Source organism: Urocampus carinirostris, chromosome 1 (assembly GCF_059441175.1).
Source record: "Urocampus carinirostris isolate Australia breed hairy pipefish chromosome 1, RoL_Ucar_1.0, whole genome shotgun sequence".
NCBI lineage: Eukaryota > Metazoa > Chordata > Actinopteri > Syngnathiformes > Syngnathidae > Urocampus > Urocampus carinirostris.
Window position 1 is genome coordinate 56,799,937 of NC_142349.1, and position 14,150 is coordinate 56,814,086.

Below are 14,150 nucleotides of genomic sequence, written 5' to 3' on the forward strand. Positions count from 1 at the left end.
CTTCCATCTGTCTCCGAAAGAAGATGGAGAATGGCCCAGCCAGAGCCCGTGTGATTTGACTAAATCTCTTGTGATTTCCCCGGAGAAAGGGTTGGCAGGACACGCTACGTTGGCTGCTTAGGGTAGCCTACTCCTGCTGCCACAGCTGACGGAAAGTCTGCCACAAGGCTGTTGTGAAAAGATACTCGTCATTAAGAAATTGGGGACAAACTTGAGAGAAACTGTGAACAGGGACATGTCCCAAAAAAAGACCATATTTTGAAGGCTATGAGGCACATCTAAAACCCTAAATATGCCAGAAATGTGAACGTACACCTTATATACCGCAAAATACTGTGGACGAGACTGCATACAGAATTTATTGTGCAATGCTTAATTCATCGGAAAACATCGCCAACCAAAGTTGCAATACATTGTATGCAACGGTAAATGAACCCGGGTCATGGGGTCAGAGCGTATTAACTTTACTATTAGACCAACATTGATTAAAATGACATACAAAAAGGCATTACATGCTGTCTCATTAGCCTGGGTGGTTAGCGCACAGCCCCACGGTGCAGAGGTTCAGGTTCAAGTCCAGCTACCGCAGCTTCCCTGTGTGGAGTTTGCATGTTCTCCCCGTGCTTGTGTGGGTTTCCTCCGGGCAATCCGGTTTAATTGAATACAAGGGACCTAATAAATATATATACCTAATAATAATCTAACACATTTTAAATATAAAGAAAACTTGGTTAGTTTATAAAAAGTATACCTTACATTAAACTATCTGAAAGACTCAAAGACTATTAGACATTTGGTGAAAAATTAGATGTTTCACACACAAATATTGCCTTGAATATTAAGAAAAGTGTAATATTGAAATAAAATAAAATAATGGCAATACATAAACAATATCATTTGATGTAACACAACCCCCCTGTCACGTCCAGAACAAAGGGTAGACCCAATCGTCCAATGTTTTTCACAAGTTATTGGAGCTAGAGACAGGAAGGGCAGCGCCCGCGATCCGGTGCTTGCTAGACACGGGAAGCAAGTCGCTTTCGCAATCGGATCGTTATCCGAATACGGAAGTGGATATTCCGTAGCGGGAGATGGCGGTGTCAGGGACGGAAAAACAGGTCGATAGCCAGGACAGGAGAGCATAAACGTGGTTGGGGTCAGAAACGGGTCGTAAGCCGAGATGGGAAAGCAGACGTGTTCGGGATCAAAGACAGGTTGTAGCCGGAGACAAACAGAGAGATCAGGAACGGGCAGGTGCAAAAACGGGACAGTCAGGAGTCAAAAAGGCTTGCCTTGTAACAACTGAGGTTCGCAGATGGACTCACAACAGGAGAGTGACAGGACTGGGCTTAAAAAAGGACAGGGAACCAATCAAAAGTGCCCTGAAAAATGGTCTTTAAATACTTCAAACAATCTTCCAAACTCGGTCATACGAAGCAACTACTCCTTAATCCAATTCTGGTCATTTTTGAGCCAAATGCTACGCCGACTTATATACCGGTGGTATTTAGCTTTATGTCTGAGTCTTATTTTTTTATGTTCTTTTTTTTTCCGCCCAAGATCACTTGATGCAGATGCCAGCCTTTAAAAAAAAAAGCGTTTTTACTGACTCCAAATTCTTTTTGAGCTCAGAGCGGTATTTAAAAAAAAAACATGAAACAAAACGACATGTGCGGAGGCGCTGTAGAGGGTAAGGTATAAAGGTGGGCGCTAAGTGCTTGGAACGTCTCGCTTGAAGGAGACGCCGAGAGTCTGCAGCTTGCGATTCATCTCGTTCGTCCGCAACACGCGTGGGTGGTGATAGCCAACTGTTTGCTAAGCGAAATGCCGGCGAATATCCGGTTGTGGAAAAAAAAAAAGAATACTATATAATGTGTTTATTTGTGCATAACACACATTTTTTTCCCTAAAATTTAAATCAAGTTTTGTAACACATTATACTCACGGTTTTGTGATAGTATATTACCGTTTTTTCACAATGATTGGTCAAATCATTACCGCAAGACTACCAGTGATTTGGATGGCATACAAACATACATGATATTTTATCTCATTATCGCACTTCTTTTACTTTTGGTACCAGATATGATTGTTAGGGGATGGAGAAAACAGAAATGTGTCCTGTTCAATGTTATTAAAAGCCAGATGGAAACAATTATCGGATTATTCTGATGATAAATCGGACTTAGACTTAGAGGGACATTAAATAAATACATTGTCAATTTGATTTTGTTATTGTGTTTATAGTCAACAATGGCATGATTTTAATCATGGCTGCATGAATTGTACATGATTTGTCACTTAGAATGCTTAGTTTGAGCAGAGAAAAGAAAATGAAATGAAATGAAATGAAATGATCTTCTCAAAGCGCTTTACAATGTCCTCCACATTTCCCAATAGCGGCCTTGCAGCCATGTAAGGCGCTAACCTGCTTATTGGGGGTGTTAGGGGTTCAGTGTCTTACCCAAGGACACTTCGACATGTAACACGGACGAGCCGGGATTCGAACTGGGATTCGTTGATCCCAAGACGAGCACTCTACCTCCTGAGCTACTAAATGAGGCTGTGCATTACAGATGAGTAAGCATTATACACAAATAAATACTATCTTATGTATTATATTATAGTATACATATATATTTCCCGACCTATGAGTATTTACTACCATAGATCACTCACATCGAATCAATATTGTATTTTTCAATGAAATCACATTTTTTTTTTCTCTTTTTAATTTTTCTAATTTTATTTTTTTAATTCTGTTTTAATACAAAAATCCCCACTTAATTTAATTCTAATTGGAGCTCTAATATCAAAGGCTCAGTTGCAGCGAACTTGGGAAGACCGAAATCTGGTGTAATGCTCATCGTGGCCAACTTACAAAACTGGCCATCTCCAATTGGAGCTTCAGTACCCGCAGCAGCGTACTTAAAAAACAAAAAAAAAAAACATTGTAAACAATAGGCTCCCATTCCATCTCTATAGGCAGCCGACTCAGATACAATACAACAAATATTGCATAATGTCCCTTTGAAGAAACTGGGATGTTTGAAGGCCATCTCACAACTAAAGAAGCCTGAACGCCCATTTTGCGAATATAGCTTGTTCCGTTGGTTCATTTAGCAGTTCACAGCCAATTACCCTGCATGTGATGGTTGCCGAGAACTGTTATTCAGACATCTGTTGCTTTTTTCCACGTTTTCCTCTCCAGCCACTCATTTCAGCTACCTGGCTTCAGGCTATTGCTAGACTTAGCTGCTTTGTGGAAAATAAAGCTTTCTTCGTCTTTTGTCTTCTACAGTTGCTCATGTTCATGAACTTTCCTGAGTTCTGTGATATAAGCAAATGTCACTTTTTCCACTGTTTCTTTTTCCAGCCAATCATCTTAGCCACTTGGTAGCAGGCTACAGCTCGCTATTGTTAGCTGTTTAAATATTGTCCTTTGGTGTCACCTCCCACCATTACTCATGAAAGCGAACCCTGCTGAAATGTGTGATATTTGACTTTTTCCCCACAGTTTTCTTCTTTAGCCACTGTCCCATTAGGATACTTGATGCATGACCCTATTTTTTTTCATTTGCATTGCACCCACTTATTGATAATTTGTTCGCCTTTGCGGATAACTTGATTGCATTTGAATGTATGCTTTTTCTCTTGGTTACAGAGACAGTGATGGACACTCGAGTGGCGACTGCCGAACTGGGCTGGACGGCATATCCAAACTCCGGAGTGAGTCAATTTTCAACTAATTTTTTGAAAACGTAATTTGTGAAGCTGCGGCATCCGCGAGAGGGAAGAAAAAAACAACTAACGAAAGGCTGGCACTGCTGAGACTTTGGACCAAAGTAGTGCCCGGCGTTAGTCCTATTATGGGTATTATTTTCTCGTCTCCTGGCTCATAATGACTTAATGACATAATGCGTCCCGCTCAGGCCCCAGAACACGGGACCAAAGTTGTGGTAAATGGGCACTGTAATGATACTGTAATAGTACGTTTATGCAAGGGAAGTGGAGGTATTGAGTTGAAAGTGAGTGGGGAGAGCTAAAAGGACTGAGTTTGATTTTTTTTTTTCCCATGTAGAACTACTTACATCTTCATTTTATGCACATGAAAGATGTGAAAACCGCGTTGCAAATTGCAAGCCCACGGGAACCTTGCACATTTTCTTTGTTTCCTTTTTTATTCAATAATGCATTGACAGGCTCCAAAATGTGATAACAGTGTTGTAAGTTTTGCAAATATTTTAAGTTTTTTATGTCTCATCTCATCTCATTAGCCGTACCGCTTATCCTCATTAGGGTCGCGGGGGGCTGGAGCCCATTCCAGCCATCTCCAGGCAGTGGGCAGGGGACACCCTGAACTGGTTGCCAGCCAATCGCAGGGCACACGGGGACAGACAACTCACTCGCTCATTCACACCTAGGGACAATTTAGACCGGCCAATTCACCTGAAATGCATGTTTTTGGAATGTGGGAGGAAACCGGAGTGCCCGGAGGAAACCCATGCAAGCACGGGGAGAACATACAAACTCCGCACAGGAAGTCTTGAGCTGGATTTGAACCCACGACAGGTTCCCATGACATGAACTGTGCCGCACAAGCGCTAACCACTGCGCCTGCCGTGTTGCCCAAGTTTTTTATGTTTTACCTATAATAATTGAACAACTTTCCAGTGATTATTTACATAGAAAAAAGAAAATATGATCAAGTATCATCCATCCATTATCTGAACCGCTTATCCTCAGTAAGGTCCCGGGGGTGCTGGAGCCCATCCCAGCTATCCTCGGGCAGTGGGCAGGAGACACCCTGAACTGGTTACCAGCCAATCGCAGGGCTCAAGTAGCATTATATATTTATATAATTTTTTTATTTTTTTTTACATGAATGTAAACATGTACATATACAAACTTACATTTATAAATACATAGATATTTAAATGTATGCATACTAACAGACCTATATAAATGTATATATCAATATATATATACTGTATTTTCCGCACTATAAGGCGTACCTAAAAGCCTTAATTTTTTTTCAAAAGCTGACCATGCGCCTTATAATACAGTGCGCATTATATATGGATCAATATTAAGTCGCAAAGTCTTGCAATTAAGGCAAGCAACCGCCGACTAGATTTTCCCCTGAAGGCGAAGTAGTCTGCGATGTATGCTGGGATTTATATACCGGCGTTTCATTTCCTAACCAATGTGTCAATCATCGTTTGAATCAGTCACTATTGGCTAAAGTTATTCGGAGGTAAAGGGGGCGGATCCTTTTAAACATATACAGGCTCGCATAGGCTAAAGGGGCGAAACAAAACCTGCAATTGGCCGAAAAAGATGAATGTGAATCACACGTTGGGTTGCACTACGGCATAAAGAAAACATTTTCTACTATTCTGTATTTGTAAATATTTTACTCTCCTGGATTTACTACACTCACGGTTGTAAGAAGACCATGGTTACATATCATTATTGAACGTGATGACTGCATGAGAATTTAGGTGAGCTATGCGGCTTTATATTTTCCCGGTATCTTGTTTTAGAACGATCTTGATGTTTCTGTGATGAGTCTATTTTTAAACTAAATTCAATTCAAAGTGTTTATTGACCCCGTTTCCCTGCACAATAAAATTCTTACTTTGCTGTCCACACAGTTGCCAGCCAAAAATAAATTGGAAACTAAGAAATGTTTGGCATTTCTTGAATCCCAAGACTTTAACCTTCCGAATGATATTTGGAACGATGCATTTGAGTGATTGGTGACATCGTACAGACACTGTTTCCGTACACGTCTGAGACACGTATTTGCTTCTTTGCAAGCTTTCAGAATGTTAAGGGGGTAATAAGTTTGACTGAAGTATCTGACTGTTTTGTCGACGTTCCCGTTGTAGCGCCTTATAATCCGGTGCGCCTTATGGATGGAAAATATAGGACCAAAAACTATTTTTTGGGGGTGCGCCCTATAACCCGATGCGCCTTATAGTGCAGAAAATACGTTATATATATATATATATATATATATATATATATATATATATATATAATAAGTGCATATTATAATAATACTTGATGTATGTCAATGAATTGTCAAACCTCTTCAAACAATACACAGTTCATCTGGCGTAGCGGCCTCAGAGATTGGGAAAAAGCGATCTATTAGTATCCCTCTTTGGAGTTAAAGCAGGCCTACAGTCCCACAGAGCTTTCCGTCTGTGTTTTTAAGCTTCACATGTGTTGTAAGCCCTCACACGAGCCCAGACCTGCCGGAAGGGGAATCGCTCCTAGCGCTCAGCTTAGCGAGTCAACCTTCCGAAACTCTTGAGTCACCGACCTGAAATGGGATTCAAGAATTGCCGTTTAAAAAAAAACTGTCTTAAATCTCCGCATTGTGTGAAAGAACAACAGCAAACTCGATGATGTCACCTGATAAACTTGAACCCGTTGTTCCGTTCTCATCACGAGCTTTCAAAACTTTCCCTTTTCACACTCCAATGGGCGGGACCGGTCCATTAAAGATAGAAGCAAATGGATGGTGTTGTTGTGTGTTTTATAGTCTAAGTGATTATTAACACGTACGTTAGATGCATAGCATAAATGTATAAGGCTTATGGAAAATGCACTTCTCTTATGTGGTGTTAGCTCTGGAGAGGGTGCCAGCACTTGATAACCGCAATGAAAGGTTGTTTGAGTTTATGCTGCTCGTCTAGGAACAACTTTTACTTTCGGAGAAATAACTTTTTTTTCGAGTTTGTCGCTGCTGCCAACAAAAGGGGGTGCTCAGAAAATATTTTGATACTTCATTGAAAAAGGTAGATCCCTGAGATACAGCAACCCGGCATTACAACATTTTCACTTTACAGTGTGGAATAGGAGGTTTTTCGGCCTCTCTTTACAACATTTTCCCCACTACACGACACCAATGACAAATTATTTTAAACTCTTCGGAATTAGCGTGAATGTTAAGTTGTGTCGCTAACATTCATGTTTACTATTGCTCACATCATATAACATGCTCGTCTGCTATTGGCCTACGTCATGGTTTTATAAAAATGACCTGATGTTATTGGTTGGACAACCGACCAGGACACCTTTCTGTATTTGGCGATAGAAATCTGGACTCCCTGTATTGAATTTATTAATTGAGGCTCCCATGGCTTAAAGCGATGCTAAATAGATAATCAAACACATGCTAACCATGGAATCGAAGCTTGCTATTATCAATAAATGCAATGGCACATGAATGACAACTGTACATCACCTGGCCCTAACAATCAACGAGAGGATCTATTATTAAAAGTAAGTATGTGATTAATCTGAGGATTTTTTTACGGCCATAAAAATCCTCGCAAATTTAAGTTTTAATTTAAATCCCTGCAACCACCCTTTAACTCTACTGAACCAGCTCAAGTAACGTTTCCAGTTCTCCAAAAAACTACACATCTTACTACACCGGTTTGTAGCAAATGACAAAATACGCAAAATCAAGCAATGCTCATTTTTGTATTGATAAAGTTGATTTTACCTTTTTTGTTATTTATTATTTATGGTGCATTTGTGCCATCTGCTGGGCACTTGCAGTAAAAAAGTAGGAGGGTATGGCGTGTGTACTTAATAAATGTCCAAACTTTCGAAAACAATTACAAATCTGAAAAATATTTTCTCTTATCTTTCTCCTTCTCATGTATATGTATTTATGGTGTTATTTAATCCCATGCACTTATATCACACTACATTTTATTTACTATAAACCACTTGGTAATCTTAACAGTTTAGTTTGGTAACTGGGGATTCGGAAACCATTAGCTATAGATTACCATAGGTTTATGTCCCCACTGTACCGCAATCTATATGTTAGATCTCCTCTGGCTGTTTCGTGATGATCAACTCAGTAAATGTAATCAACTCAAACCGAGTTTCGGTTTAGGTCATTTTCCCCAAACTGCGTTATTTTCACCCATTTGTTTGTTCTGCTGAGGATCACTAGTGAAATATTTAAAGGTGGTCCTACTTGTGAGCCAGTATTATTTCATCATTTCTAGTGGATATATACAGTTTATTACCAGGTTGTGGTGCCTTTACTTTACATTTCTGCATTACGATGTGTTATATGATATACCTGTATGCATACTCCTTGTTATGGCATTTTCTCCAACATACAACATCAAGAAGAAATTATTTTACTTGCCCAAAGGCGTAACGATTTCAAACTTGACAATGTTTGTGCATTCAACTAAACGAGTTGCATGCCAGTTCAGAATCTCATATGCTTCATAAAACTTATGAGAGGTATTTTTTTTTTACTGCACTGTGTTTATTAGTTATTAGTTAAAAGACTTGCAGTGATGCTGAATAAAGAATAGGGTTCGTACGGGTGCTTCAAATCCTTGAAAATTATTGAATTGTATTGTGTTTTCAATGGTTGACAAGTGCTTCAATTTTGGGTTGAGTGATTGTAAATGCGTGGACTTGTTGCAATGTTTTCCCAACAAATGTGCTTTATTTAAATGAGTCCGAAACTGCTCTCTGGTGGCTTTGCTTTGCCGTCACAATTTACTTCCCTCATAATGTAAAGGCAGCAGGCATTAGTTTTTATGGTGTTGTCCCACGACCCCTACAGGTGGCGCCCAAGAGGACATGTGCATGTTACTGTTAACATGGCACTATAAAATGTGTATTAGTGAAATAATTATATATTAATTATTAGTATTTATTGTGTGCCATACAAAATAGTAAGGTGGTGTTTCCTAGTGTTGGATTGCAATGTAAAGTTATTGTTCAGTCCCACAAAGATACATTTACTCAACATCTGAAAATCACGTGTCTTAATAAATGCACGCACAAGATTAAGAATTACATATGTATATTGCAGATAAATGTGTGGATTTGCACCAAATTTATTTTTAACGGTACTGACACAATTTGAAAATTGGCATTACAAATCCTGAAAAAGTGCTTGAATTTTACCATGAAAAGGGTGTATGACCCCCTGTGCGAAGCAAAACATCTAATACATTGGAAACCAAGCTTGCAATAGCCAATAAATACTAAGAAGCTGCTGTATGGGATTTTTAAAAACACCTGGCTTCTTACAAAACAAACAGATATTTAAAGTCAATGCCGTTACAACTTTTCCACCCTTAGACTGGCTATTTTTTCTGTTTTGTTTCTGCTGCGTACTCTTCAAGAAAATAATAAAATATGGAGTCCCAGAAAAGATAAATGCCCTTCAACTCAGCGACCGTGCAGAAGAAAAGAGGGTCGTAATGACACGTCCTCCAGTCTCTTTAAAGTTCGTTTTATGTATTTTCAGTCAGTGCCTCTGTTGATTAATAATGGAGTTTTTCTCGAGGCTGTTGAGGTGGAAGCGCTGTTTTTTTTTTCAGATCAGATAATGAAGCCCCAAAAACAAATGGAATGCCAGTAACTCGAGATGGATGACGCCAAAGTGTAACTAAAGTACGGGCTGTGTCATGCCGTCTTTTATCAAGCTGAAAAATCATACAATACATCGAAATTACTGCAAGAATGTCGTATATTTGCTATGGAAAGTATTGTTTTCTGCTCTATTTATTAGCTTTGATTCATTCTAGCACCTATTTAATTATTCATACTGTATGTTTGAAACAGTTATCTCTCTTTCTCTTTATCTCTCCTTTATGATTATTATTTTTTTTCTCATACAATGCTTTGCAATTTAGGTTAGTATTGTTTAACAATGTGATCAATCATTGCACAATCATTGCTCTATTACATAAAAAGTTAAAATTATATATAGTCTGTTATAAATTATGTATACATTTTCTTTCTGATTGGGCTTTTTCTACAGTACAAGATGCACTGTGTTATTAAATAACTAAGTGCACCTTGTGCTTCTGCTACTGGTAACTATGGAAACCAGTGATATCTATTTCATGTGGGGGAGCAAACCCCAACCCCAAAAATGGTCTGGAGTGGGAATGGTGCCTCATGACACACTACTCTTGCAGCAAAACTGGAAAATAAAAGTATTCAGGCCATGAATATTTGATGCTACAGGAAACCTCTAGGCATCAGCTCCTTAGCCCATGTGACATACGGAACGGTGCGCAACACCATCAGTGGGCACATCGGACCCTACCAAGAACTGATTTCAACTGTGTGCAGACAGAAACTCCAGTGGTTTGTTCACGTCACAACACTATCAGGACTGAGCAAGATAGATCTCCAGGGCACAGTCCAAGGGGAAAGGGGGAAAGGAAGACCGAAAAAGAACTGGGTCGACAACATTAAGGAATGGACTGGTGCCAACTATGTCACGACACCAAAACAGGCCAGGAACCGTCAATGGACGGGAATGATATCCAGAATTGCGTCCTCATTGGTGCCCCGACGACCCATGCGATTAAGGGATCCGCAGGACATACACTCTTTCATTTGTCGGGTCTCAAAATTAGTGGGGGACAAAAAAAACATCTAATGGCATTGTGTTATGAGGGACACCTGAAATATGACAGTATTTCAACTTTTTCCATGTTTAAATATTTTGAAGAATAACAACCCATGCGGCAATTGTTTACCTCACTTTTGCATCCAAGGGTTATGACACAAGCCGATCAATCCTTGGGCGAGCGTGACGGTTGTGAGGCCCGAAACAGCCAGTGAACCCAGCGCCTACACTGGTGATGTTTAGAACTTAGGGTCGTGATGTATTTGCCCTTTTCATATTTATTGATAATCACAAGTTTTGTTTCCGTAGTTATCATGTTCTCTCCTTTTAGCATTACTGCATTTCTTGGGATCCATAACTGATACATTACAATAATACATAATTGCATTTCATTAACTTGCAAAGTAGTTAAAGGGAGTTTATACTGCGGTATTAAGGAAAATAGTTCAACCAAAAGCATGCCCGCATGTATATGATGTCGTGACGCAAAACATAAGCAGACCAGCATCTTGTATGACTTAGACAAGTAGCACGGGACTTTACATGGTAACGTGAAAAACAACATGCAACTACAGAAATGTATCACAACATTGTAACTAAAACCTCATAAAAGAAAAAGTAATAAAGTTAGCAATCTAATGTGTATTTTGGAGTTTTTATTTCAGTACAATTTTATCTTGTCTGTTGGGAAAACTGCCCTAATAAAAGGCTGGGGAAAAAAGCATTGTATTCCACATTGGAATGTCCAAACATCAGACCTTCAGTATGGTATAAATGCTACAATAAAACGTAACAAAACTAGCTAGCTAATAACTTGCTATATTACTGGAGTATTCGTATTTAGGAGTTTCTATTTCATTCAATGTGAATAAAACTGTTAATGCTGTAAAGCGGGAAATTGTCGTAACAATGGGCTGAAAAAACATCATAGTCCAAATCGTAATGTGAATACATCGTAAGGTAGGGACGCAGTACCTTGGGGGTCAACCTTTCCTTAAATATTCAGAGCTATTATGTGAAGATTGAGGTACTAATGCGCTTTCCTGTGCAATGAATATAAAGCCCCTTTTTGTGCACGTGGAAAAAAAAATGTCCATCTCGTTTTCCCTCGAATAGTTGGAATAAAAGTGGGAAAAATTGCTTTCATCCGGAAGGAGATAGACTGGATTAGTGGGGGCGGTGAGTGAAAAGGAGGGCAAGAGCCAGAGAAGGGAAAAAGGGGGGTGGGTTACCGGATCAAGAAGGGGGTGACAAGTGAGGATTAGACGAGCCCTAGAGGGGTGTAAGGGGGTGTTAAAGATCAATTTTGGGTGACTGCTTTTGGCAGCTTTGTGGACTTTCAGATGTTTGTGCTGGGCTTTACTCATGTGACTGCAGCAGGTCGCAGTCGGGATTTGTGGGCGGGGTCAAAGGGTTGGCAGGGGCCAGTCGTGTTTACGAGAACAATAAAGCCCGTGGACCGACGATCGGCGTTTTGCTTTTGGCCGCATGGGTGCGGCAATTTTCAGTTGCCAATTTCAACACCGATAAACAAAGTAAGGAAATGCAAGCTCGCAGGCACAGTTCTGGTTAAAGCCCCATGCATATCTGGTGCAACCCACGTGCGACATCACTGGTAATCTGCATTTTGCTTTTGGCCTCAGTTGTGCGATGGCACTTTTCAGCAGCCATTATCTGCACTGAGAAACATTGTAGGAAATTGAAGTCCCACAGGCATAGTTCTAGTTAAAGCACCTTCAATAACCAGCATCGCCCACATATAATGCCCCTGGCGGTTGGCATTTTGCTGTGGGTGCACCTGCCAATTTCCATATTTCAAAAAAACTGGTGAAGAAATATAGGTAAACCGGCAAATTTTGACTGAAAGCCTCGCTCATACCTGGCACCACCTACATGCAACGCCAGAATTTTGCTTTTGGCATCAGGCTGGTAGCAGCACTTATCAAATGTCAGTTTGCACACTAAAAAAATTGACGTTCAAAGGCGCAGTCCTAGTTAAAGCCCTGCGCACGGATGGCACAAACTGCGTGCGACACCAGTGGCGATCTTCAATTTGCTTTTTGTGCAGTGGCACATTTTGGAGGAAAATAACATAATATCAGTGGTATTAAGTGTTATACATGTTTGATAATTTTGGCGCATGGTCGCCAAATTCCTCACAGGGGAAAGCAGCGAGCTGCCCTTTTCTACACTGCATGTGCTCTAAATGCACAATGCAATGGCCGCTGAACTTATTCCAGACACCCTTCTGGGAGGATAAATATTTTATTGATCTTTTTTTAGTATTTTTATTTTTTAACAAACATTATTTATATAATATGTAACAGGAGCAAAACAGGAGGTTAGACGGTGCTTCATTCAATCTTTACAATATACTCCTGATATTTAAAGTTTTTCACCCGCAAATCAAACAAAGTTCTCAATGTATACATCCGATTTGAACAGCAAGGAAAGTTACATGCTACAGATTCATGTCAGTATCATTGTCCAGTCACTGTCCAGTCAGTGGAGTACTTTTCATCTTTGAGAAACAATGACAAGTTAATGCAATTGGTCTGATACAGTTGTAACCACCAATGACAGTAACAAAAAAGGCGACTTCTCGATTCTGTGTTTCCACAGTCTGGTTCATTTCGGGAATACCAAAAGTGCCCTGATGCCGTTGTCTAAAAAATAGGGCTTACAACCGGATGTATGCGAGTCAACCTTGTATGTGACACAGCTCTCAATCAACACAGTTGTAAATATGTGCTTGTCTTCCTAATCGCTATCCATCTCTGTTGTAGTCGCCTACTTGAATGGGCACGTGATCCGAAAACATTTGACCTAGACGAGTTAGGGTAAAGCTAAAGATGGTACAGCTGAATAGGGCTTCAAGTGTGCTGGGCACAGTGCTGTCAGCACTTTGAAGCCAATGGTGTCGCCTTCAAACTCCCCATGCTAATGGCGCTGAGTGCGCGGGGCAGAGTCAAATATTTTCTAAAAGCGTTTTCTTGGAACAGGTGCATTGCATCGACAGGTGGTGAGGGAAAAAAAAGACACACATCTGCTGTTGGCATGTTGACAATTATTCACGCTGTGGTTTGTACGCCGCTAGGGCACCTGCCCCCGGAGGGAGCTCACCCAATGCACGTTTTTGCGGCAATGCAGGTCTTAGCGGCGTTCTCAGAGGTACGAGGCAGACAGGTGTGCGAACTTCCTTTAGCCCACTGAGAGGCCCCAGAAAATCTTGCCATCTGTTAACCGGACATAACAAACTTCAATTATTCATTCGCTGACAGGGTGATTGGAGAAAACATCGGTTACAAAAGAATAGCTTTCCTGATGATAATTCAGTGGTGTATTAGTGTCAAATGATACTACATAGTTGGATAGAAATCTAAAAGGATCACTTTTTGAGGGGGAGAATTAAATACACTGACGTCATACCCTGATGGTGCCCCTGGGAATATCCATCCAGATTTTGACCAATCTATTCCTGAGCTCCTTGACAGCCTGAGGAGCAACCTAACCTAAACATAATGTCCTAAAAAATGTTATATTGGGTTTAGTTTACAAAAACCAGCGGGAGCAGTTCATGGTATCAAGTCCTTCATCTTCCTAGAACTGCAAGCCTGTCCCAGGGGATTTGCTCTCAGATCTGAACCAGGGCATCACTGAGCGACTGGACAGTCTGAGGAGAAATTTTCCGGTGCCAGATAGACAGAAACATATTGACCTT

The 14,150-nt window shown here is 40.3% G+C and overlaps 1 protein-coding gene across 2 annotated transcripts in view; it reads left to right on the plus strand.

Moving 5' to 3' along the window:
- Positions 1–14,150, plus strand: part of LOC148376338 (ephrin type-B receptor 1-B) — a 247,142-nt gene that overhangs the window by 67,978 nt on the left and 165,014 nt on the right. For both annotated transcript variants that reach the window (XM_088346429.1, XM_088346436.1), the window contains exon 2: positions 3,665–3,729. In XM_088346429.1, coding sequence (XP_088202555.1) covers positions 3,665–3,729 — 65 coding nt within the window. The remainder of the gene's footprint in view (positions 1–3,664; positions 3,730–14,150) is intronic.